The sequence below is a fragment of the Monopterus albus genome, unplaced genomic scaffold (assembly GCF_001952655.1).
Source record: "Monopterus albus unplaced genomic scaffold, M_albus_1.0 scaffold67.1, whole genome shotgun sequence".
Classification (NCBI taxonomy): Eukaryota; Metazoa; Chordata; class Actinopteri; order Synbranchiformes; family Synbranchidae; genus Monopterus; species Monopterus albus.
The window spans coordinates 1,938,940-1,964,060 of record NW_018127947.1 but is presented as its reverse complement, the minus strand read 5'-3'; the positions used below and the strand labels follow the sequence as shown (position 1 = coordinate 1,964,060).

General features: G+C 42.3%; 3 protein-coding genes across 7 annotated transcripts in view; 1 reads left to right on the top strand and 2 right to left on the bottom strand.

Annotated features, from left to right (window-relative positions):
- LOC109962762 (wings apart-like protein homolog) overlaps nt 1-557 on the bottom strand; it is a 24,276-nt gene extending 23,719 nt beyond the window's left edge. The window contains exon 1 of the mRNA XM_020604757.1: nt 212-557. The gene's annotated coding sequence lies outside the window, so the exon portion shown is untranslated. The remainder of the gene's footprint in view (nt 1-211) is intronic.
- The window catches only part of plekha1b (pleckstrin homology domain containing, family A (phosphoinositide binding specific) member 1b), a 25,522-nt gene extending 401 nt beyond the window's left edge, over nt 1-25,121 (top strand). Inside the window, exons 2-13 of one of the 5 annotated variants that reach the window (XR_002275311.1) lie at nt 11,095-11,280; nt 12,753-12,809; nt 13,078-13,123; nt 14,261-14,358; nt 14,902-15,018; nt 15,801-15,938; nt 16,117-16,185; nt 17,457-17,521; nt 17,608-17,671; nt 17,810-17,899; nt 20,986-21,163; nt 23,099-23,187. Coding sequence is in view for 3 of the 5 variants with exons in the window: in XM_020604758.1 (XP_020460414.1) it covers nt 11,095-11,280; nt 12,753-12,809; nt 13,078-13,123; nt 14,261-14,358; nt 14,902-15,018; nt 15,801-15,938; nt 16,117-16,185; nt 17,457-17,521; nt 17,608-17,671; nt 17,810-17,899; nt 23,099-23,485 (1,317 nt within the window). In the remaining 2 variants the exon portion in view is untranslated. Of the gene's footprint in view, nt 1-8,309; nt 8,417-11,094; nt 11,281-12,752; nt 12,810-13,077; nt 13,124-14,260; nt 14,359-14,901; nt 15,019-15,800; nt 15,939-16,116; nt 16,186-17,456; nt 17,522-17,607; nt 17,672-17,809; nt 17,900-20,026; nt 20,101-20,985; nt 21,164-23,098 lie in introns of those variants that run through there. The other 4 variants (XR_002275312.1, XM_020604760.1, XM_020604759.1 and 1 more) reach the window with 4 other exon arrangements.
- LOC109962798 (nuclear factor 7, ovary-like) lies at nt 1,580-3,180 on the bottom strand. The gene is given in 2 exon segments (XM_020604819.1): nt 1,580-2,174; nt 2,176-3,180. Coding segments are annotated over 2 exon segments (1,386 nt in total). The 5' UTR covers nt 2,967-3,180.

The window sequence follows — 25,121 nt, the reverse complement described above, 5'->3', positions numbered from 1 at the left end:
TAGCACGAGTTTTAGCTGATAGCACTGATAGCATTGGCAAAAAGCTCAACAGACAAGACGGGAGCCATCACTCCAGTAAACTGCTAGCTTGAAGCTAACAGCTAACAATAACTACAAACTGACATCGTGTCGTGCCACAACCAAACATCCAGACAGAGCCCATTTCCTACTGGCAAACGAATATTGATTGTTATCTAATATTTCCACCTACTTGGTGAGCTAAAGGGCTGATCCGCACAGAACACACTCCAACGGCCGTTAAACTCACAGGACCGGGCCTGCTTCCCCGATTCAAGCTGCCCCGCACAGTATAAACAAGGCCTTAGAGGCGCCGGCAACGACAAATTAGCGAGTTTGAAACAAAGGTAGGAGAGCAGCAAAACCAGGGCGTAGAGAAAAGACACGTTTTATAAAGCTATCTAACAAAATTGGCTTTGATTTTTAAGCTAAATCGCACTCGATTGTCTCCTCCGGGCTGCGACGAAGGCTTCCATTGGACTCCCCTGCTGCGTCAAGCTAACCGGAGATAGCTGAACGTGGCCGGAATCTGGTTAATCATCCTTAAAAATAAACGTATCAATTGAACAAACGGAAAGACCATGTAGCTAAGGCAGTGAAGCATAACGCTAACCAAAGAAATATTTACCGATTTTTTTTAAATTAACTAAACGCCCTTTATCTTACATATTTTCAAGGATGCAGAACATACACATTAAACATAATTTTGCCAGTTTCTCTTGTATGATATCTGTTTAGTTTTATTTGTAAAATTCTAACAGGAATTGCTTGTATATAATAATCTCAACTTTACCTTGCTAGCTTTATCAATGTTATCATTAAAAATGCTGCGTTCATGGGCTTCTTTTAAATAGCGCAAAAAGTACATCTGAAATTACAACCAGACAAGGTAGCACAGATAATTGTACAGCTCCCAGAGTCAGACAAAACTTTGTACATAAACACTCCAGCACTAGATTGTCCACATGCTACAAGTGTGAGTGCTATAAACCAAATGTGACATGGTAGTAAATGCTATTAATGTTTAATGTCAAAGTAAATAACACTGAGGGTAAAGCCATTGCTTTCTGATGTGGTTCTTTTGTTTAGAAGGTGTTTAGTGTCAAACTGTCCAAAGCACAGAATCAGAAGCCAGTTTATTAGTTACACCAAGCTCAAACTATTGTAGTCTAAAACACCAGCCCTGCAATTAACCATACCTTTCTGAAGGTTATAATGTTCAGTTTCTATTGAAAAAGGGGCTGATTCAACTTTACACTAATGTTTCAATTGTATGAGAAATCCAGAAATTCTCACCCAGCTGTTTGTAACTTGCAACAGATCCTTCATTTTGTGGAATATCTTTAGAGTCTGCATGGAAATGACAGGGCACTAAACATTATGATGCATTTTAATATCATACTTCAATTGTCAGTCAGTGTTTTATAAATACAGTTTGCAAAGTTACAATATATTATTTATGGTGCTATTTTTATACACACATAGATATATTGTGAAGGCTCCAGACATGAAAACAGAAAGAAATATATATAAAATTTACATGATATTCTTTAACTAATCCCTACCTCCCCATGGTTACAAAGACATTTACAGGCAATATTTTCAGAGCGTGTGCATCCCTGGTGCAGAGGTATGGGTACAGTTTCTCAGTGAAAGCGTGTATGAAGGTGTGTATGTGTGTGTTTGTGTCTGGCTCAGAGAAGGACAGCACTTGTTTTTTCCAGTCCAGATGGACTCTGATCTTGCTGAGCTTCTCTGTGACTGGGAGAGCAGTGTATTTATTTGTTGGGGAGTATGCCCTGTATCCTACATCAGTGCATTGTACACTCCATGCTGTAGAGCCCACAAATTCTTGCCTAGAGACAGACTCTGCTAACACCCCCAGTTCCCACTCTTTGTTGTCTCCAATCTTGACATCCCAGCTGTGAGTCCCTGACTGAAAGCCTGAGCCCAGGACAGAATCCCAGTACTCAAACCTCTCTGGGTTATCAGGAAGGTGTTGTCGTCTCTTTCCATGTCTCACACTGGTCAGATCCTCAGACAGGATGAGTTCTGAATTGGCAGTGTTTGGATCCAGAATCACAGGAGTGTAGGAGACCATGTCCTTCATCTTGTTCCAGATGTTGAAGGTCAGGTTGCCCAGGTGTTTCCCTACACCCTGAGCCCAGCTGTGGCTCATCCAGCAGGGGGCACTGTTGGACACTGTTCATTGTAGCCTTGTAGTTGGGCAGAAATGACACAGCCTCAGCACTCAGCTGCTTCTCTGTGGCTCTGACTGTGTCCGATAGAGCTGCTATCTCTCTGCTCAGAGCCTCCATCTTCTCTGTCATCATCTGACTCTTCTGCTCCTCTTCCTCCCTTAGAGCATTAATCCTGGCTTTCTCTTCCTCTTGTAAAAACCGGTGAAGCTTCTTAAACTGCTCCCTAATCTGCCTCTCTGTGTGTCGAGTCTGGACCTTAATGTGTTCTGCTGTCTGATTAAAGTTGATTTTAACTTCATTAAAAGCATTTAACTTCTCCTGTAACGGCTTCAGGGATTTCTCAAGCTCCTCTCTGTGATCCTGTACAGCTTCGTTGATGGGTCTGAACTTGTGGTCAACGTGTATTTTTGCATCCCGACAGATGATACACACTGGCTGCTGATGGTCCAGACAGAATAGTTTGAGTTTCTCAGAGTGCAGATGGCAGAGCGTCTCACCTCGTAATGAAGCCATCTGAACTCTCTCTTGTAAAAAAGCCTCACACAGGTTTTTTAACGCCAGGTTAAGAGGTGGATCACTCCACTGAGATTCTACCCTACAAACTGGACACTCTCGGATTTTCTTCCCTTTCCACCAGCTCTGCAGACAGACTTTACAGAAGCTGTGGCTGCACAACAGGAGAACGGGCTCTTTAAAAAATCCACTGCAGATGGGACAACTAAAATCCTCTGCTGGAAAAGAAGCCATTTTCCTTTGAGCAAAGCTAAAAAAAAAACAGGCAGATGAGAGGTGGTGTCACTCCTCCTCTAGAAAGCCTTAACAATACTTTTACTTTAAGCTAGGATTTTGTTTCCTAAAACCCTTATTCGGTTTGTGGAGTCAGCTGCTGATATAAGCGACAGTATTCCAGACATACCAGTACTCCCAGTATTCCTTAGTAGCAGTTCTTCTTTGTCAGTGGAACTTTGGTATTAGCCTGAAGGTGACGAAAGCTGCTTTGAATTGTCAACAGGCTGCATTTCCTGGTTTGTTTTAGAATGGGTGGAGCTGTGGGTTGCTTCTTAGTCATTTTATTAACATACGGAACATATTACTTGTTTAGCAGTCAGCTGTTTTAGGAGTTATTAATACTGGCAACTATAGTAACAAATAAATCTCTTTCTTAACATTGTTGTGAGCCTGCTGAAACAGTTGGGTGCATGTGTGTGTGGTCCAGAATATCTCTTCAGCTACTGGCCACATTACCACTACTGTCTGTCTCTCTCACACACACACACACACACACACACCCACACTGCTGCTACTTGTTTTTCCAGTTATGTTTGAATGGAATTCTAATGGCTCCCTGTGTTATGTTCCATGGCAACATTTTTTCAAATCAGGAATATACTACATTCATTTACTGAACAGAAACCACTTTGGTTGAGGAAAGGGAGATTATGGTCACGCCTGGTGGTTGCCTCACTTTGGACTTTTTTATTAATTCCTTAACCATAGCCAAGTGCTGGAATTATACCGTACCTATCTTAATGTTTTTGTTTTACTTGGAAATAAGTCAAATACAGAAGCTACAGTGCTCTAACTGCAGTGTCACTTTGTCTTTGAGGTGCATTCAAACTGCAAACTGTGTCTGTGTTTTGTTTTTAAGGAGAGAGACACCAGAACTGGGTAGCTGGTCTTTGCCATTTGACATAAGACCTGCAGTTCTCATTGACATACACCCTGTTGTGGCTGTCTGATTCTTCAGAGCAATCAGATCATCTTGGCATCAAGCCTTGATTCTTCAAACCACAAAACCTCTCCAAAAGTTGCTATTAAGCCTGGCTGAAATCCCTGCATGGCTTTCTGAGGCGCCCGTGCCAGCACCGGCCTTCCTGCCAGGCAGTTGACTGATGTTACTGAACCATGAGAGGGGTCCAAAGTTCTGACAATAGAGAACAGCTCTGAGCTTTTCACAGGGATGCCAGTAGCTCCCTGAGCAGGCGTTGGCTGTTCAGGATCTGGCAGATCTTCATGGTGGCACCTGGAGTGTTCAGGCATCACACAGTTTTGAAGAATAGATTGGCACCGGGGCTGCATCAGTGCTGCCATGCCTCCCTGAAAAACAACCGGGCCTTTGACATTCAGCAGATAGCGGTCGTATAGGATTGACCCTGGCAAAGGCAAAGAGGAATGAAGCCAAATGACCTATCGCCTCAGGTGTCTTTTTGGACATGATGGCTCATGCCATCAATCCATTCCACCTCCCTTCATAGTGAGGTAGAACGGATTGATGGCAAACTAATGTATCCAACTCTACTGCTAAACAGCCACACTGCTATCGGTCAGTTTTATAAAAACTCCTAACTGGTGGACAACCATGCAACTTCACAAACACTAATTTCCACTGTAATATTCTAGGTTGTCAGGTACCATAGACGACCACAGTCTTGTGAGAGATCCAGCATCAGTCAAAGTGGTCTACTGATGAGATTTTATAACATTTCCAAATGCATCACTGAACAAATTCTCGGCTTCACTGAGGCAGACAGAATCTGGTCAGCTCTCCTAAACTGCTGCACAGTGTCTGATGGAACCACACGTTATCCACTTCCCTTTGCTGTTTCTTCCTTTAAACACCATCTGACCCTGCCTGTCCTTTTACATGTGATTTACTACTGACTATTCTTCATTAAGAACTTGATGAGAATGACATTTTATCACAACTTTTGTGGTTTTAGAATAGAACTGTGCATCTCGGCAAATGAGAAGAGTTTCAGTATTTCCTGCTGTGATTGTTGCCTGTCACCACTAGGTGTCAGAAGTTTCACATTTATCTCGTCCTCTTTTCTCTCATTTTCTCCCGTCTCCCATCTCTTTTCTCTTCTCCTCAGTTCATCCTTGGTTTGTTGTTTCCTGGTTTCTCTCTCCTTTCATGTCCTCTGGTGTCTTTCCTCTTTTCTCCTCTCACTTCTTTTCTTCTGCAGCCCTACTGTATTCCAAGTGAAGTGGTCTTTAACTTCTTTCTTTATTTATTATTGATTCACAGCAGTATGAAAGAACATACTGTATGTATATTAGAAGACACAGAGGGAGGGAGGATTTACTGAACTTCACCTTTACAATGCAGAAGTGTGTGTGTGTGTGTGTGTGTGTGTGTGTGTGTGTGTGTGTGTGTGGCTTTGAATTAAAGATGGTCATCTGATTTGTGTATGGATGCATGTATGAACAGGTTGTATAAACAGCTACTGCAGGTGAAATTATGCTGATAGATAATATATCTGAAACTTTTGCATAAGTGCAGATTTTTGTTTTGTATAAAAACCTGCGAGGGGAATTGTGTGCTGAAGAGGTGGGTATGAAGCACAGTGCAAACGTCAGAGTTTAGGACAACAAACTGACATTTTACATTCTTGGTCTGGTGAAACAATTAAAACTCTGTTCCAAAGGAACTGATGTTACTGGCATTTTGCCCATGTCACAAAGATGGTGCAGGACATCAGCACAGCAGTAAGTCAAACCACAAGTATTTATCTCCCATAATTTCAGGCCAAGTTTGTACTGCTTTGAACCAGAATGTGAAAATAAGAGGGGACTGACAAGAAGACAAGATTGTTTTTCCAAGGCTCCAGTAACTTGTACTTTAGAGCACTGTGTGTAACATGAGGGACTGTCTGTCTTTATATTGAAATATTTCCCAGAATCTCTTACCTGGTAATTTCAGAAAATGATCTTATCTAGACAGAAATGGAAACACCCACAACCCACAAAAATGAACGATCAGATGGCCTTATTACCTCCAGTGTGGTAGTTCACCTGTTTGTTCACTGTTTGTTATTCTCTCCACCATCTTCCTCACTAAACACCTCTATACACACACAGAAATGCCTTTCCGCTTAAATGAATTTAGACACACACACACACACACACACACACACACACACACACACACACACACACACTTAAGGACAGTTACGCCCTGCAGGAAGTCTCCTAGTTCTGTATGAAGTGTTATAACAGATGTTATTTCCCTCTCTCAGGCTGTTTCAGTTTAATTTGCTGAAGTGTGTGTGTGTGTGTGTGTGTGTGTGTGTGTGTGTGTGTGTGCTGATATCACTTAGGATCAGGTTAGACTCAGATTACGATTATTAGTTAATGAAACAGTGGTGAGAGTTTTTCTGCAGGAAGGTCAGTGTAGTTCAGTTCAATTCAGCTTCATTTGTACAGCACCAAATCACAACAAACATCATCTGTAATGTTCCCTGAAGTGATGGAAACAGTACTGTGTGTGTGTGTGTTGACGCATGCAGACTGACGTGAACCACTTCACTGTGCACATAGGCCTGAATGAACATGAATATCCTACCAGAGTGCCTTTAGGCAAAACATAGGATCTCTACTCTGCCCTTCACTTGGCTGCTGACATTCTTTTTGTGAGACTGCATTACCCATCATCCTTTGCAAATGTGTGGGGAGGGAGAGTTCATCTCTGGTTGAAAATCTTCTGCATCAAGCTGCCAGCAGTAAGATGTGAGGACATTTTTGTGCCTTCAAAATAAAAGCAACAATTTACCACTGGAAAAGAAGAGAGATTTTCAGTATAAGAGTGAAAATCAAGACCTAGAATTAGCTGATTATGTTATAATTATAACATCACATTTATACAAAATAACAATAAAAATCAAGAGACTGTCAAACCCAAACATGATTATAAACATATTAATGTCACTGAGGTAAAAATATTCATTATGAAAGTTGGATCATAGTGACTGATGCATTATCGTGTTCATCACTTCAGTGTTGCACCTGGTAAAGGTGGACATCAAGTTAACTGCCATACCTATGATATGAAGTATTTTACATACTGCTGGGTAGCTGATGAATTTCCCACCGGGGATCAGTAAAGTGTCAGTAGTTACTGAATTTTCTTTTGTTCATCTGATTCTGAAGAGGAACTAAAGTTATCAAAAACACATAGTGCAGTAAAAAGTACAATGTTTGTCTCTGAACTGTGGTGAAGCCCAAGTATGAAGTATCAGAAAATGGAACTACTCAAGTACAGATACTTCAAAACTGTATTTAACTGCAGTATTAAGTAGGTAAACGTAGCCTACTTCGTTACTTTCCACCAGTGTATTTACTGAGATATTTCAGTTGGACTCAAAGTAGTGGGAAGTATGATCAACTTAAACTGGAATGCTGGAAGCTTAATAGCCAATGGATGAGAACTTTAAAAAGTTATTACAGATATGAAAGATAACCAGATGTACTATGCATCCAAGAGTCTTGGCTGAAGCCACAGTCAGAGTTCGTTATGACAGGATACAAATTGATCAGACGTGGTAGAGCAGGCTCAAGTTATCATTAGCCTACTGGCTAAGGATTCAGAGAGAGGACGCTGGAAATGTAGCATCCGTTGTTCTACAGAAATGCTGGGAATATGCCACATTCTCTGGTACAAAGTTGGACAGTTGGACAGTACATAAGAAAGCAAAGCAGTATAGAGTGGATAATATTAAGTTTAGCCCAGCTGTTGTTCTGAGTAACATTTCTCTGTGGCTTTTTCCTGAACCACAAACTAATCTTGAGTTACTGGATAGATGGAAAGAAGTAGACTGAGATTAGGACATACAGGCCTTAAATCAACACTAGTCATTATGGGAAAAGCAGTTTCCAATAGTAGTACTTGTAATTGCAAAGAAACAGTAGAACATATATTGTTTGAGTGTAGGAGATATGCTCTTGAAAGAGAATGTATGAAGAATAGTGTAGGAGGTTTGGGTAGGGAATAGACTTTTAAGGGCCTGCTGGAGACAGAGATGACCAACTGGTGGTACAGAGGGAAATATGTAAATATCTAAAGGAGAGAGGCCTTAAGTGTAGAATGTAATCCGCTCATAGAGGAATGATGTTGCACACTCCGGTGCAGGAAGTGAAGAGAGGAGAGGAGAGGAGAGGAGAGGAGAGGAGAAGAGAAGAGAAGAGAAGAGAAGAGAAGAGAAGAGAAGAGAAGAGAAGAGAAGAGAAGAGAAGAGGTGGTGTTTGTAGCATGGATAAACAGTCCTGTGCAGCCAGGTATTTTACTTTGAAGTGCACAGGAAATACCAAACCAAATGCCTGCATTGTGAAGCCGAAACCGGAAGTTGTGTGTTTTGTGGGGGTGACTTGACGCCGGAGTCGCACAGCAGCTACACTGGACTCGGACGGAGCCGAACTGTGTAAGTAAAACCCGCAATCCGCCGCTTTTACTCCCCGTGTGCAGCCAAACGGCCTGAGTCTGTTTGTACACAGACAAACATTCTCCCAGAAAAGAACATTTCGTAAACATGAAGCGGCTGAAGGTGGCGGGAGAGGAAATGTGGTCGGTGTTTGTAGGCCTGCGACAGTTTGATCCCCACAGGGAGGACTGGATGTGTTCATACCCACGGCTGTATGGACCGTGTGAGGTCTGATGAAAACTATGGCGTCAGTCGTGTTATTAAAAAGACTGCAATTAAATGAAACCAGTAACGTTAGGGTTAATACGGTGTTGGTTTTCATTATTGCTATGATGTTTTCTTTAATGGGTGTCTGTTGCCCTCACTTGTGAGTTTCATCTTTAAAGACATTTCAGATCTGCTCTAATATCCCCATAGAAGCTGACTGGGTGCTGGGATTGATAACAGTATAGACAGTTATGTTACAGACTTTATAGAGCTGAAACTATTAATCGATTAGTTTGATCCAGGTTCTCAGACATGGCAAACTGCTCCTCTCCTGTCACCTAACATAGAAAAAGAAACAGCTGTAGGTTTTGGATTGTTGGTTGGGAGCAACATAACACCTGAAGACTTCTGAGAACCTTGGATGAATGTTGTTTCCCTGCAGAATAATGGAGAACAAGAATAACAAATGGTCGCAGCCCAGCTTTCATACACTGTGGTTTCTCTGTCATTGTGGGGATTTCTTCAGCGGCTGTGTGACAATTTGGACTTGTTGTTGGACTCGTGTAGTTTTGGATTGTGAGAAACCAAAACTCACTGGTCCTGTCCTCGGCAGGCCCTTGCAATCCAGTCCTCCTGAGGCGGCGCTGTGTTCCCCAGCATCAGAGGAGTGATGGGCAGATATTGTGGGGTCATGTGCTTGGGAATTCATTTTGGGAATTTGACATGAAATCAAAAGGAGTTTACATTTTACAGTTACACAGGTTTTTAGGCCATTCGGGTCATTTTTAGTCTAAATGTTTTGACACTATCATGAAAACAGGGAGCTTCATAAATTCAGTGTTCACATCAGGTCATGCTGGACCTGCCGTACAGAATCTACGGAGGAACAACGTCTCATGCGTTTAGAACAAGAAGTTCAGATGCCATTAGAATGCAAACGTTGTTTCCCAATGTCAGTGTGTTGTTATAGGAAAAGTGATGCAAGTGTGTAGAGATGCTGATTTAGAAAGACAGTTAGTAGAACATGAAACCTGGTGGACATTCAGAGGAGGGATCTGACTTGTCTCCACACTGAGGTTTGTGCTACCGTGACTTTTGGAGGCTGACCTGGTAAGTTCAGTTATTATGTAGCTTTTTGTAGTATACTGAGGTAGAGATGATGTTTTTGAGTCACATTAATTGTCTGCTTGTATAATTAGAATTGTCTTTGTTTGTGTAACTTCCGTACAGTTCTGTGAATGTGTGTATGATTTAGTCTTTGGTGGTTAAAGGTTATGGACTGAATGTTGTGAGCTTTCCAGATCTGAGGACACCTCTGATTCCAGGTAACCTGGTACATCTGTTGCAATATGGTGACTGACGCTCGTAAACAGGTGTCCACCATGAAAGTGAAAGATTATTGTGTAGTGAAGACAAAGCTGAAACATCTTTTCTCTCACCTTTCTGAGGCGTGATGCTTTGAGTTAAATAAAAGGAAACATCTGATTGATGTGGCAGTGTGGCAGATAAGCTCCAATTAAAAGGAGTTGTTATTATCCAGCAGTGTATAGAAATACATATGTTGGGGATACAGGTTACACAATGTTTAACTGAAACAAACAAAAAACATGATGTGGAATTTCATAATATGTTTCAGGCTGTTTCATTGGGCTGCAAAAGATCTGTTAGATCAAATGACTGTGTGTCCTGTAGAGAGAGAGAGAGAGAGAGTGTGTGTGTGTGTGAGTAAACGGTCAATGAGAGAGAGCCTGGCCAACGAGGGAAACAGATGCAGAAGTCACAACAATGACGTTTTAAAATGTCTAGATCTTCCTTTCCTCCATTGTTGTCTTTTTTCCCATGAGTAATGAGCCGACACACATCAGGTCCGGTGGGTCGAGTCCTGCTGGTTTCTTCTCCTCCAGTTCCTGTCTCTGTCAGGGGCCTCATTAACAGAAGTGTCATTACTCATCGGCCAGCGCTCTGATTGGCTGCACATTCATGCCTTGATCAAAACCATGTGCAGTGTTACACAAACCTGATTGTGAGTTAGATGTTGAATACCATCATACCTGTTCAGAGTGAAAGAGGAAACACACTGGATGACGACACCTGATAAAACTGCTCTGTAGTGATGATGTAAACTGTTACAGCAATTGTCAGACATGCACCGTCCTCTCAAAGTGTCAGTATTGTTCTAGAATCGGGGATGATTAAACAACCCAACATTTCCCAAAAGCACAAAATATCCCTTATCAGAAAACTGCACTTTATCAACTTGTGTTTTCCCTGTGACCGTCACCAAAGTCACTGTCAGGTCTGGGGACGTTTGACATACCAGCTGTTCCCGTGCTTCCATTCTTTTACCAACACACAGCCTCACTGCATCTTGAAAACTGTGCCCATAACGCATGTAACCGAGGCAACATCGTCCGAATGTTGCTCTGGTTGAGTGCCTCAGCTGATAACCGTCGGCCTGTCTCTCCTGGCAGCGTTTCTGTGATGCCCCAGGGCGGGCTGAGCTGCTCGGGGTTGTGATGCCTTACGTGGACCGACAGAATCGCATCTGCGGCTTCCTGGATATCGAGGAGAATGAGAACAGTGGCAGGTTCCTGCGCCGATACTTCATCCTGGACACTCAGCAGGGCGGCCTGCTGTGGTACATGGACAACCCACAGGTGAGGCTCTGTGTGTGTGTGTGTGTGTGTGTGTCATCGCTGAAAGCTTCTCAACCATCTGAGTGCACTGCTCTGTCTGTACATGTGTGTTATGTAGAGTTTGGTGTCATTTGAAAGGATTTTGGTGCCTGTGTGTGTGTGTGTGTGTGTGTGTGTGTGTGTGTGTGCCTTTAATGAGGAGGTGAGCTTGGTTCTTTGTTGAAGTTCAGCAGATGTTTGTCTCTCAGTTGCACTGACAGACTGGTTTCCTGCCTTCAGTTTCAGTTCATTGTAACAGTTCAGTTGTGAGGTATTTGAAGCTTGTTTCGAGGAGATAATCAGTCATATGTAGATACCTTTCTTTGGTAAATGTTGTTATTGGTAAGGTGGTTAGAAGCAGGGACAGCTTTAAAGTCTCCTCAGTGGTGCTTTCATGGACACTCCTGACTAACAAATGATAGCTGGCCGCTGAAACGCATCATTACATTTGCGATCTACTATATCAGAAAAGCCAATGCCTAGGACAAACAATGGGCAAACATGCTCTCTATTATTATTACAAAGGGTACAAGGCTTCAATTTTAACTGCCAACTCTCAAATGTCTGTCTCAGCTCTAAGCTTATTGTTTCCTTAAGGCATAAATCTTTACAAACAGGTTACAGATATGTATTTTCCAAAACCTGAAAAGTTCTCAGCAGGATATTACCAGTACTTAACAAAAATGGAACATTTATTTAAAGTGCATAGTCACATAGGTTTCAGAACCTTTCACAATAAAAAGAATAAACCAATGAAGATATGTAATCTTAGGACGGTGAGGTGTTAACAACAGGATGTATACAAGGCCTTAACAATGAGGAAAGTCCAGAGCAATCTGGAAGAAAAGGATTTAAGAGGAAGTTGTGGGTGTATAGAACAGAACTGTAATGAATACAATCTGTCGTTAGCTGGAAAATGAAAAACACATTCCACTTGTGTGGGACAAGGTGGGTCAACCCTTATCAGACACATCGGAATGGTTTGACAGAGTCTCTGTGTCAAACCCAGTGGACAAACAGGAACTGGGGAGAAACCGAAAGTGAGTAGCACTATTTCATCCAGTGGGGAATTCCTCAGACAGTGCAGCATGTCGAGCACGCTGCCAGTGCACGAACGTTCATCTGACGGTGTGATAATGAATGTCAGCTGCTGGTGTTGATATTATATTTACTGATAGGAAGACCATGTTCATGCATGTACACCTCAAGTGCTGACATCTCTCTCCAGGTGTGTTTCCTTGTGAGAGTGGAGAGTTCTCTGGAGCAGCCTGTGGACCAGCATCTCCCACGGAAACTACACCTTTTAGATTTGAATAAAATCTGTCCAGTGTTGGTGTTCCTTGTTCTCCATAGTAGTACCCCCACCACTGCTGATTCTTCTACTTGGACTACCGCCATTACAACAAATCCTAACAATAATAAAGCTAATGATTCTAATTTTGTACTTTGTTTAGAATCTGCCTAAAGGTGCGGAGAAGGTGGGCTCTCTCAAACTCACCTACATCTCCAAGGTCAGTCCTTTCTCTCTCTCACAAGCCTTTAGTGTGCCCCTCACGTTAATCATTTAACGCTGATTAGCCACTGTTGCAATGTGAAACCAAGACTAGTGCTGGTTTGTTATCAGCTGTGGCAGTTTGTTTTTGGTGACAGCAGTGACATTAATCTGTGTTTTGTGTTATCTTTGGCAATTAGTGCTAATTTTTCTGTATTTATTATTATTGACTGCAGTTTGTAAGCCTCTCTGGGATATTAAAAACCTTACTTTTTTCTCTGCTTCAGGTCAGTGATGCTACCAAACTCAGACCAAAGGCGGAGTTCTGTTTTGGTAAATTCACCTTCTTTGTCTTCTCCGGTCTTTTGGTGTGTTTGTACTAGGGGTTGCAACAGTATAACATTTTCACGGTGTGATAACTGTCTCAGAAAATATCCAAGTTTCATGGTATTTTGGTATATGGTAATACACAATTACTATTATTATCAGCTAAAATGACCCTCAAAAGAATGAAAACAGGATGGACACAACTATTGCCTGTGCCAGTTGATTGAGCTGGACTGCAACTAGATTGACCCTAAAGAATAAACAGAGTTTTAAATATAGCATGTAAGTATAACATATAACTAAAGCATGTTAGTTTGCATATTGGCACCAGTAGTAGAGGAAGTATTCACATCTTTTACTTCAGTAGAAGTACTACCGTCACACTGTAAAATAGCCTACGGTGTTACGAGTAAAGTCCTGCATTGAAAATGTTAAGTAAAATGAAGTTTTAGAACGAATGGCCTTTAGTTCCAGTGGAGGAAAAGCTAAAGCTTTGACGTGTACCCGGCTCACGTCACTTACACACACGGATGTGAAACATCAACTCTGTCTGCGTTAAGGCCTGTGATTTGAACGTAGCCTTCAAGCTACAGGTTACAGTGCTTTGGGAGACAGTAGTGAGCGGTTAGTGTCTGCAAGCAGATTAATACCCACGGCCTCAGCTTTGGTCATGCTTTCCCATCCTTTTTTACCCCCACCTTCATGACCATGTGCCTCTACCCCTTCCTCTTCCTTGCTTCCTTCCCAGTCTCCCTCCTTCCCACTCCTTTTGTTCTCCCCCTCTGTCCATGTCTCTCTCCCTCCCTCTTTTCCACTCCTGTTACATTTATTTCCTCTCTGTTTTTCCTTGCTACTGCTTGTTGTTCCTCTGGTGGCCAACAGTAGCCTTTTGTCACTCAATAGGAGGAAACTGTACACTGACCTTGACCTGATCTCTGTATGTGTGTGTGTGTGCGTGTATCCAGATGTGGCTGGGTTGTAACATACACACAAACACACACGTCCTCGACCTCTGAGAAACCAGAAGCAAACTGATATATTTAGATCATAAAATGCATGAAGTTCGGCGTATTTCTCTTCTGCTTGTCTGATGTTTCACATTTAGGAGATGATAACAAACCACACATTTCTCTCTCTCCATAGTTATAAATGCAGGAATGAGAAAGTTTTATCTGCAAGCCAATGACCAGCAGGATTTGGTGGAATGGATCAGTGTCCTCAACAACGCCACCAAGATTACGGTGAGGCTCACACCAACAACGCACACCATCTGCTGCCTCAGGTGGTAGCAGAGCGGCAATCACCCATGGGGCCAGAGAGAGAAGGTTCAGGTTTATAACAGTGTGAAGGGAAAGAAAACTGAAAAGTGAGGCTTTCATATTCACCTGCAGCTGCAGTGGAGGACTGGCAGGCACCAATCTCTGGTCCTGGAAGTTTTATTTCAAACTGTAAATCACAATTCAAAGTTTTCTTTCACTGATGACATTGTTGTACATCAACAGAGAAGCACAGGTATCTGGTGGATGCTTCATCTGTTGTGGATTCTGCTGGTTTCTGCAGAGATCTTAAGAGAAACTCATCACAAATGTGTTAGTTCGCAGTGCGTTCCACCTTTGGTCCTTTAGTGAGTGTCTGGCAGTGACAAAATAAACTAGTGTGTTTTTTCAGTCACGTGATTTTAAAGGCTAGTGCTGATAATATGTAATAATTTTAATACTGTGAAAAGATGCAGTGTAATAATAATAACAGACAGGACTGTGGTTCATGTCCTGTTGTGTTTTTAGGTGCCAAAGCCAGGCGAGGGCCACACAGAGACTCCCCAGGAAGTACATGGAGCCATGAAACAGATCTCCTACAAGACCGAGATCATAGGAGGAGTCCCTATCATCACCGCTACACAGGTAACAACACACACAAGTCGAGTGTGTTGCGTTGGCGGCAGCAGCTCAGCGGGTTCAGTCTTGTCTGTGGCGGTATGCAAGCACGTGACCCAACGAGTGACGGCTGGTTTGAATTTCATGAGTGAAAAATGTCCATTGAAATTAGCACCTACACTCAGCTACTGGAAACTGGAAACCTAAAAACAGAAATGTTGTGGAGCTGCACCTCATCTGTGCTACAGGCTACAGAAACTGTTAGCCACTACTAGCACAGCACAACAGAACATCCAAACCAAACCATTAGCAGCTGTGTTGGAATGAAAAAGATGACGTGTTTTTACAGCAGCTCTCTGTTCTGACTGCCAGTGTTATAGGAGTATGATGCTAAACTGGTGGATTACGGGCAACAAAGGATATAATCTGATGATACAGTTACTGAACTGAGGGAACAAAAGTATCCTGAGCACACATTTGTAATTTTAGAGAATAAATTTTAGTTTGAAATCAACAACAGGAAGGGGTGATTCACAGCTGCATTGTGCTACAGGCACCGTTCTCTGCCAGCCTAAAAATATAATGAGTATTATTTATCTGCTGTTGACACTGTGTACTGAGCTGTTTACCATGCTGTAGTAAAACTGCTTTCCTAATTGAAGTGAGCTAGAAGAGAGCGGCTGTTGGACAGGAAGACGACTCCAGATGAATGCTAATGTTTCGCTGTATTTACCAACGTGTAAATAAGGTGTTCACCATGTCAAATGTTTGGTTTTCTGAACATACATTTGTGTGTGGGTGTGTTTTAGGAGCAGGGGGAGGGGCAGAACGGGGCCGAGCGTGGAGGCTTGAAGCAGCCTCAGAATCAGCTGCCCTACTTCCTGTCCAGAGAAGTGCAGGACCAGTCTGTCATCAAGGCTGGATACTGTGTCAAACAGGGAGCTGTGGTTAGAACACACAAAGACACACACACACACACACACACACACACACACACACACACAGGGTTAGTCTGTCTCATCACAGGGGATAAATGTTTGTGATTGATCTGTGGCTTATTTTTTTGTATTTGGTTTGTCCACAACTTTTGTCTCCATGTTAACAGCTTGTCTTCCTCTTCCTCAGATGAAGAACTGGAAGAGGAGGTACTTCATGCTGGATGAAAATGCCCTCAGCTACTACAAATCTGCACTGGTGAGAAACCTGGTATTTCAGTGAAATACACTGAAACATGTTACAGCAGAAAGCTGAGCGTATCCAGGTTACAGATGTGCATGTAAACACACTGGCTGTGGTTTACTTTACACAGACTTAGTCATGAGTGCATGCCCATGTTTGTCTTTCTGTCGTTGTGAAGACACTTACCCATCACAACTGAATGACTGCCCTTTACCCAAACATAATTCTAACCTTAAAGACAAAAATCTAACCTTAACCCCTCAAACAGCTCTCTAAAATTGTATGGACCAAAATGTCCTCACCAAAACTGTGCACACAATTATAGAAAGATGTACACCCCCCCACACACACACAGTTTAACAGAAGTTAGTACAGCAGTGTAACTGTACAAATGTTGGAGATATGAGACAGAGTAATAGAACTGTGTGTGTGTGTTTGCGTGTGTGAGCAGCAGTGCTTGTTTTGCCTTCAAGGGGTTGTGTGTCTCTGCACGTAACAACAAGCATCCTGCATACCTCCTCATTTGATCCACATGGAGACAGATTAGTGAAGCAAATGTATGGACACACCCTGTGTGTGTGTGTGTGTGTGTGTGTGTGTGTGTGTGTGTGTACTGCACAGAGAAAGTTCGTACATGCCTTACTGAGGGAGACAGATGGAGAATAAAGGTGTGAAGTGGGAGGGACGGCTGGTTTCTCCCCACTGTAAATTCCAATTTGAAACCCTTTCTCTTCTCTCTGCCAGATTCAGTGTTACTTCTGAGAAATCATCTTTATTCTGTAAGATCCGTAGGGGGTTGGCTCCATCACTACAGCACCTCTGAGCCAATTCACCACACCATAGCAGCTAAATGCAACCGACTGAAAATCTAAAAAATGAACCAGTTTCAACTTCCGAATGTGTTATCAGTGTTCTATAAAGGTCATTTTTTAGATTTTTGCAGAATTTTAGGGTCTATGATCAGAGGTTTCTCACTAAAATTGCACCTGGGAAGTTTTGTTTTTACACAGGTTTGTATCTGTGACTCCCTGTTTAAAAAAACCAGGTGGTTTCTAACACATTTTGTACTGATGTCCACCTAAGTGCTCCAAACACTGAACAAGACTTTTTCTCCTTCAGCCTTAACCACCCACACTAACCCCTCACAATGCAGTTCACCTGAATGGAATCAGGACAAGCTTAGTAAAACAAAAAAAAAGAATATTAGATGGGTCATTTGGCGGTTATGGCTGTTTTATGTTTTGTGATGTGAGATGTGGTATTGTTTTCTCTCTTCCTCCTCACAGGAGAGAGAGGCACTGAAAGTCATACCGCTGAAGGAGATTCACAAAGTTCAGGAGTGCAAGTACAGGTGAGTAAACTTTGCTCTGTGCAGATGAAAACCTGCTGCTGTCCAGGCTTTTAAATCTGCAGCTGCTCTGTCCCTGTGTTCTGCAGTGAGCTGATGATGAGGGACAACCTGTTCGAGGTGGTCACGAGCTCCAGAACCTTCTTTGTACAGGTAACACACATGAAGATGATTGAAACAACATCAACTGAATGTACTGATGAGGGTGTCTGTTGCCTTATTGCTGGCTGAATCGCTTTGTCCACCCATAAAACACCAAGGACTCACTCACTCTCTTTTTCTGTCTGTCAGGCTGACAGTCCACAGGACATGCACAGCTGGATTAAGGCCATCTCAGGGGCAATTGTGGCTCAGCGCGGCCCTGGACGCTCAGCTAACACTGTAGGTACCTGCCAGACTCCTGTTGAGACAATGTTGCCAAAAGACACACAGTTCTCAAGGAACTGTAAGTATCGATACTAGTAGTAGCAGTGGCGGGCCGTGCATTTGGTACCTGGGCCTTCAGTGGAGACTCACCCGACTTAATTCACCTCTTAATACCACCACCGTACGTCGCAATTATAGACACCATCAATACTATACAAAGACGCAATATAATAAAGTGTGGCATTACAGAGAGAGAGGTATTTCGCGTATTGAGGGTGAATACCGTTTTTACTAAACGAAAAAGAAACCCAGTTAAGACAACTCCAAACCTCTACACTACAACCGCAACTGTGATCTCTGCGTTTCAGTTCCATCGTAAGCCCTTTTCTAGTTTTGCTCTGACCAACCAATCAGAGGACGGAAAAATGCTGACATCATTGTGGGCCAGCTAGCTGGCCCTGTGAGGCGAATTTGAAATCTGATTGGTTAAAGAAACAGTCCCATTGCTAATATAGTTTAAGTTACATGGGCCAGCACTTCTGATTCTGAAGGCCCTGGGCAGATTAGATTGACATGGCAACACATAGAGGCTGAAATCTGATTGGACAAAAAATCTAACATCTACATACACGTACTGGAAGCGGTGCAGCCAAGAGAAATACTACGAAATGAAGAGAACAGACTGTTGGGAATAAATTAATACAATTTCATGGAACAAATATTAGAACTTCGGTTGTAAATGTAGATCAGTGCTTCTAATAGTTTTAGGCCAGCAGAGCAGGCCTTACTGGCCCTGACGGCCTGCCACTGAGTAGTAGTACTAGTAGTCCTGGTTGAACATGAACACTTTACATAATTTAGGTTTATTCTTTTCACTTTACCAACTGAACCTACGCACAAGAACATATAAAAAGAGCCAACGGCAACACACATACACAGTTGGTACACACACCAGCAGCCACAACGATTAAGATAAATAATGCATTTAGGTTTTTGGTTTTGGTCTGAGATGTCACTCTGAACGTTCTGATCCCTTCACTCTGCACCCAGAAGGAGCTCCATGTTGTTTATGTTGAATCAGGTGAGATGGCGCCCCCTTGTGGCAGAGTCACAACAGACAGCTTACTGGGATAAAACATCAAACTTTTTATTTAGATTGCTTTAATTTATCCAGAAAAAAAAATGGATGACCTTTAGACTCAGCTTCAGTCTCACCTTATCTGTTGCCCGTATTTAAGAATAAAATCATAGTAAAATAGGAATATCTATGGTTGTTATTTCAGTATAATGCTTGTGGTACTTTCAATTTTGTACAGAGTCAATAGATGTTTAGTAATTCACATTTTCAGGGGTGATGATGATGACTGAAATGGATTTTCACACACACCCTATCTTTCTCTGTTCTTACTTCCTTCTCTGTTCCTCAGTCTCTTTTCTCCCTTTGCTTTCATGCCCACATAATTATTCATCAAAAGCAAAGAGGTGAACAAAGTTAAAATACATATAAGATATCAAATTGAAGAGATTGAACTACACCAAGGCAGGTGAATCTTTGGGCCTGTTAGCAGGATATCTCATGGACCTGTTAACAAATGCTCATTGAGTTTGTTGTTAATCAGTAAAGGCTTTTTAAGATATTATCTGACAGCAGTCAGCTGTTAACTCATACTGCCTCCCTCATAGACAGATGTACATAAATGAAATTTATTTGAAGGTTTCTTGTTCTTGTAACATTTTATACTTGGACCCAGGACATTTTAAAGGGCTGCTTAACATGTGGGAATTTAATTTTATTTTCATCCCAACTCTTGTCAGGTGTAGACTAGTAACAGCTGACTTGTCTGGCACCATTATATAAGTGGAAAGAAAACTGAACAGTGTAAACAGGCAGAATGTGACAGACCTATGCGATATGAATGTTCAGTGTGCTAAAGAACAAAAACACAGCCTGGGCTGAATGCAAAACTGAAGCTAATGCAAAACAGTTGCATAGGAATGTTAGTTGGTTAAAAAGCACAGTGTTGTAACTGCTCTTCCTCTCTCGGTTCTCTTCTGGACATGATGGCCCCTGTGGATGGATGGTGGATGTGTGAGCTCTTCACATGACTATAACTGAGCTGTGCTGTGAACTGTTGTTTTCAGATTCGTCAGGCCAGAAGGCTGTCCAGCCCTTGTATACAGAGGTATACACCCTTCTGCAGTGGTGAATGCAGCACGTATGTGACCTCGCCCCTTTCCTTTGAACCCCATCCCCCCACCCCAGCCACCAGCCTCACCTGCACACCACAGGTGTTCTCTGTCCAGCTGAGGTCTGTTATTGTTAGCTACCAGAGTGAACCCTGTAGCATCCATCCATCCTAGAGCTGCTCCTGGTTGTATGATGTGTTCCACCTGATGCTTAAAATCCAAGCAGGGGTTTGTAGTAACAGCAGGTCGATAGTTTGAGTGTCATTGCATAAATTAAAACAGGTCAACCTTACAAAACAGTTTTTGTTGTTGTTTTGGTTGGATTTGATGCATGGTGATGCATCCAGTCACAATCTAATCAGCCGGGACACAGTTGTATACAGGTGGAAATAGGTGCTTCAGTGGTTTGGGAACTATCATGTAGATAGAATAAAAATGACCCAGACTTGTTGGCTGATGTGCTTCCTCAACACTCCTGAACGTTTCATGCCGGAATGCCGTTTGTTGGCAGCGTCCACCATCTTAACTCATCCCACACAGGCATCATTGATTTCTTATTGATGTTCCATTGACTAAGACATCCCAGCTTCTCATCGTTTTTAATTTCTGAAACGACCTAAACATGTACGTCCATCGACATGCGGCCATCCATCCTCATCAGTTGAGTCAACGTGTGCTTTCCTTTTTCATTCTCATAACATGACCAGTCATCTTTTTATGTCACCCTCTTCCTTCCTGTCTTAGGTGGCTTTTTCCTGCTGCCATTATTCACGCCTTAATAATATTTACAGTGTTACTGACTCCAAGCAGAACTTCGCAAAACCAAATTCATCATGAGTTTTTTCCCGCTAACCCTCCTTCATGTGGTCTTCCTGTTTTTCTTCTGCATGTTTGTGTGTGTGTCTGCTTTTCAGAGAGTGAGGTGTGACAGTGATGTACTAACCTTCCCCAAATGAGCCCTGCTGCCTACTTCCTGTCCTTCCCACTGCTGCTCATCGTCCAATCACCAAGCCCTGCTACTGCCTCTCCGCTTCCTTAGCAACTGCTGCTCGATCCTGTCCTGCTCCTTGGCAGCTGCAGCATCACTTGTTCGTACGTCTTGCTTGTAACTGCATGAACCCTTGTTGTTATGGTCACAATTCACAGCATTTCTTTGGAACCAGTACTGTGTGACCCCATATCTTAGCTTATTGTTATTATAACTGGAATCATGACCAAGGTTGTGATGTAAACAGTAAACTGTACCAGTCAAAAAGTCCAGATTACATCTATGATCTTTACCTTTACTGTTACTTTATGCTATCAAAATGCAAATTGGGGCCTGAAATCTGGAAGTAAATGTCTGATAGGCTGGAGCCCTTCAAGTCTTTGATGCACCAGAAGCTCTCTTTGCCCAATCATCAGCAAAAGCTCTTTGACAAAAAAAAGTCAACAGTACAAGGCTGTGTACATTAAAACTTAAGCATGGCTCAAGTATGACTCCAAAACAAAACATCCAGTCTGCAGTATTTAGAGCCATCCCCCTACTTTCTCAGAAACTAAGCAGAAATAATTAAAACCGATGGCTGTAACCGAAACCTAGAGTATTATTAAATAATCCTGTTTGAATATTGAGGAACACTGAGGAAATCTTTACAAGACAACATTTAAACTGTATGTCTTCTTTCCCAACAAACCTTTTATTAAAAGCATTGATGCAGCTGTAGATATGGTGTCACACAGCTTTCCTCTTCGTTAACGGCCGTTTTCATTGATGATATCGGCGGTTTAGCTTAGCTGGGCTATAAGTGTTAATTAAGATGGTTAAAGTGTTTCAAAAAGCTTTAGTGTTAGCTAGCTTAGTTATCAGGCTAACAGTGTAAACCTTTTTCCTCCTCATTGTGCCCTAACAGATGTGTGGGTGTATTCCTTGTTATCATACTGTGGCTGAAACATAAATTATGCAGATGAAAGTATAATGGTATGTGCTCTGTGACCACCAGGATCCTCCATTCAGCTAGCAGCACTAAGCTGCTACAGATGCTAGCACTGAACCTTGCTTTATTTGCCTTTTTAGGAAGTCCCCATTATCTGAAAGCGTATTGGCCAAACAGCTATATTGCCTAATATTGTTAGATTCTGTGTAGGTGCTGAGTTCTCAGTGCTGTTAGGAAGTAATTCTGTTGACAAACTGAGAGGCTTCTGGTGGCCATACAGTACATGTGTGTCTGGCTGCTGTGTCCACTTTCCCTGCAAATGCAAGTTAAACGCTAGTTAAACGTTTCCTTGATCATCAGCAAACAGAACGTAAGCTAATCTGACAGTCATCAGTGACAAAAGCTAATTGATACTCTCATAAATAGCTTTGAACAGTGCATATGCCGATGGTTTAGTGCACAGATTGTTGAATAATTAATGTCTGAAAATTTGTCAGTTTTTCCGTCCAGGACGTACCTGACAAAACTTTTCTTATCTGAAGATGGGTTTTATTTTAGGACGTTTTCACACTGTAGCTACGACTGAGTCGTACCCTCTGTATGAATTTGGGGATGTGAAGTCCAGTTAAGTGCATACCTATATTCTTTATATTTGCCCAAGAAAAATGTGGGATATGTAAATTAATAAATACAACACAGCAGGCTCTAGTCCTAAATAAATACAGCAGATGAATGAATAAGCCAATGCAGCTTCTTTTAAAAGCTCTAAAATCCTGCCTTGTCAGTAAAACAACTTTTTCCTTCAGACTTTGTGACTTGACAAGTGAAAGGTACATGAGAAAAATCTGTGTCAACCCTCTTGTGACAAAAAGTCGTCAGTTTAATGAGTTTACTGGTGACAAGGTGATGTTAAACTTCTCACATGCAGCTCGATAACACACTCTTGTCTGAATGAAGGGAAGAAACCTGACAGTGTTTCCTGTTTTACCTCTTCTCTTCTCCATCACACGTTGCTTATCCATCCATTGAGTCATCACCCTACTCCATCCATGCATCATGCACAACCACCTCTTCTGCTTCTCACAGTCTCTTCTTCTCTCTATCACTTCAGGAGCACAGTGACCACTCCCTTCCCTCCCCAGTGTCCTCCTCCATCTTCTACTACTCCCTTGACCAGGAACTACACCACCCACAACCCTCCATCAGCTCTCCCTCAGCGGGCGCTCAGCCTCACACTGGACTCGCACCAGGACAACTTCCTGGGCCTGCTGCCGTGGAGGTTGAGCGGCGTCCAGTCTGTGATGATGCCCCTCCCTTCGGCGCGTTCCCGTCTGTCGCTGCAGGAGACGGTGCAGTCCTCAAAGTAACAAAGAAGGACGAGTCGCTGTGGAAACGCCGCAGCAAAACTGGCAAACTGGGGTTTGTTGGCAGAGATGGTGGGGAGGGGCACAGTTGTTGCCCCACTGAGAATTCTGACCAGCAGATTACCCTAGTTTGATGAGGATGATGTCTGACAATCTCTAAAGGACACACAAACATATACACAAGCTCCATGTGCTGAGACTGCTCTGTGTGCCGATTGGCCACATGATCCTCCTGCAAAGTGTCCTAGGACCAGCTTTTTGTATGTGCACACGTGGGATAGGACTTTCTTCCTCTGCTGTTTGTTTTCTCTTCACTTTTGTCTTCCTATGTATTATTACTACTATTATTATTATTTACAAGATATTGCTGCAATGCAAAACCTTCAGCACTGTACAGTGACGTTTTGACACGTTTCAGCAGAACAAGAGCTACGAAGCCCACTCACCTCAGAGTGATGAGCAGGTTTCGTGATTCATGTCAGAACAGACTAACCAAAGTTTGCAGTCACATGGTTTTTGTGCAGCAGCAGCAGCAGCTCAGACGTTAGAGGCCGTCAGATGCTGCTAACAGAGTGACTAATCCAGCTACTCGGTTTGTCTGTCAAGACTTGACTGTCTTATCCTGGATTTCCACCAGAGAACCTGGCCTTGAGTAGAGAATGGTCCTCCTGTCAGTCAGATGTTGTTTTATTGCTTTAGAACTCTAAAGTCCAGATTCAGTGAAGCTGCATTTCAACAGAGGTCCGCACAGTGTCTGGTTTTTAACTTAATGACTAAGAAATATTGTATTTGCCAACTACTGTTACAAAATAAGAGGGAAACAACTTGTTCCCAATGTCATTGTCTTTTTGAGGTTGATTAATGGATTTTAAAACTAACTCGTAAGCCATTACCTTATAGGATTTTATCATTATTAGGGCTACAAATTAGATTTGTTTTTAGGGAGAAACATTTTTTTTAAAAAAAGCAAAAACATGATATTTTACAAAGGCAAAATCAGCAGCATGACTTTGAGAAGGGACATGACACTGTGTGCTCTCCAAACCTGCAGAGAATCTGGGCTTAAGTAAGCATTTAAAGGCTTTAGGTGTTTAAGACAACTTATATGGTATAAATACAAAGCATTCACTGTTGTGGACTGATGTGTAGAAGAGATGATTTTCATTGTGCTCACCAGCGTTGCTCACCTCCTGCACGACACACTCCTGTTACCGCTCCTTGTTAAACTCAGTCAGATGGCAATGTGTTTGTTTTTAGTGGTAGGGAGGCACCAAATCTAACCATTGTTGTTGTTTTTAGATCTGTAAATGTTGGACCTCAGTGCTCAAGCTGGAATGGAGATTAAAAAAAAATCCATGTTCCTGTTTGTTTCCAGCTGCGAGTGCTGCTCGCTCTGTGTTGAGACTGGTTGTGGGTAGTTTTTGTTTGTTTTGTTCTAATGTGCTTTTAGTTTTGATGATTTTATTTTTGACAGCAACAAGATGCTTTTGAGGGAAAAGAAAATCTACATACATGTGTTGTTTACTGACTTTTCTAAACACGTGTGCATGACTGCATGCACACACACACACACACACACACACACACACACACCCTCACCCCACCCCCAACCCTTTTCCCTGTTCAACATAAGCTGGGTAAAGTGCCTGCATTGTTCTTTCTGAACAGATGATAAGAAAAACATGACAACCTGTTTTGACCCTTTTAGTGTGAACTTGATTCTAAGGCCATGTGCTCTATTTATTAAAAGAAATTTGAAAGTCATTTTAA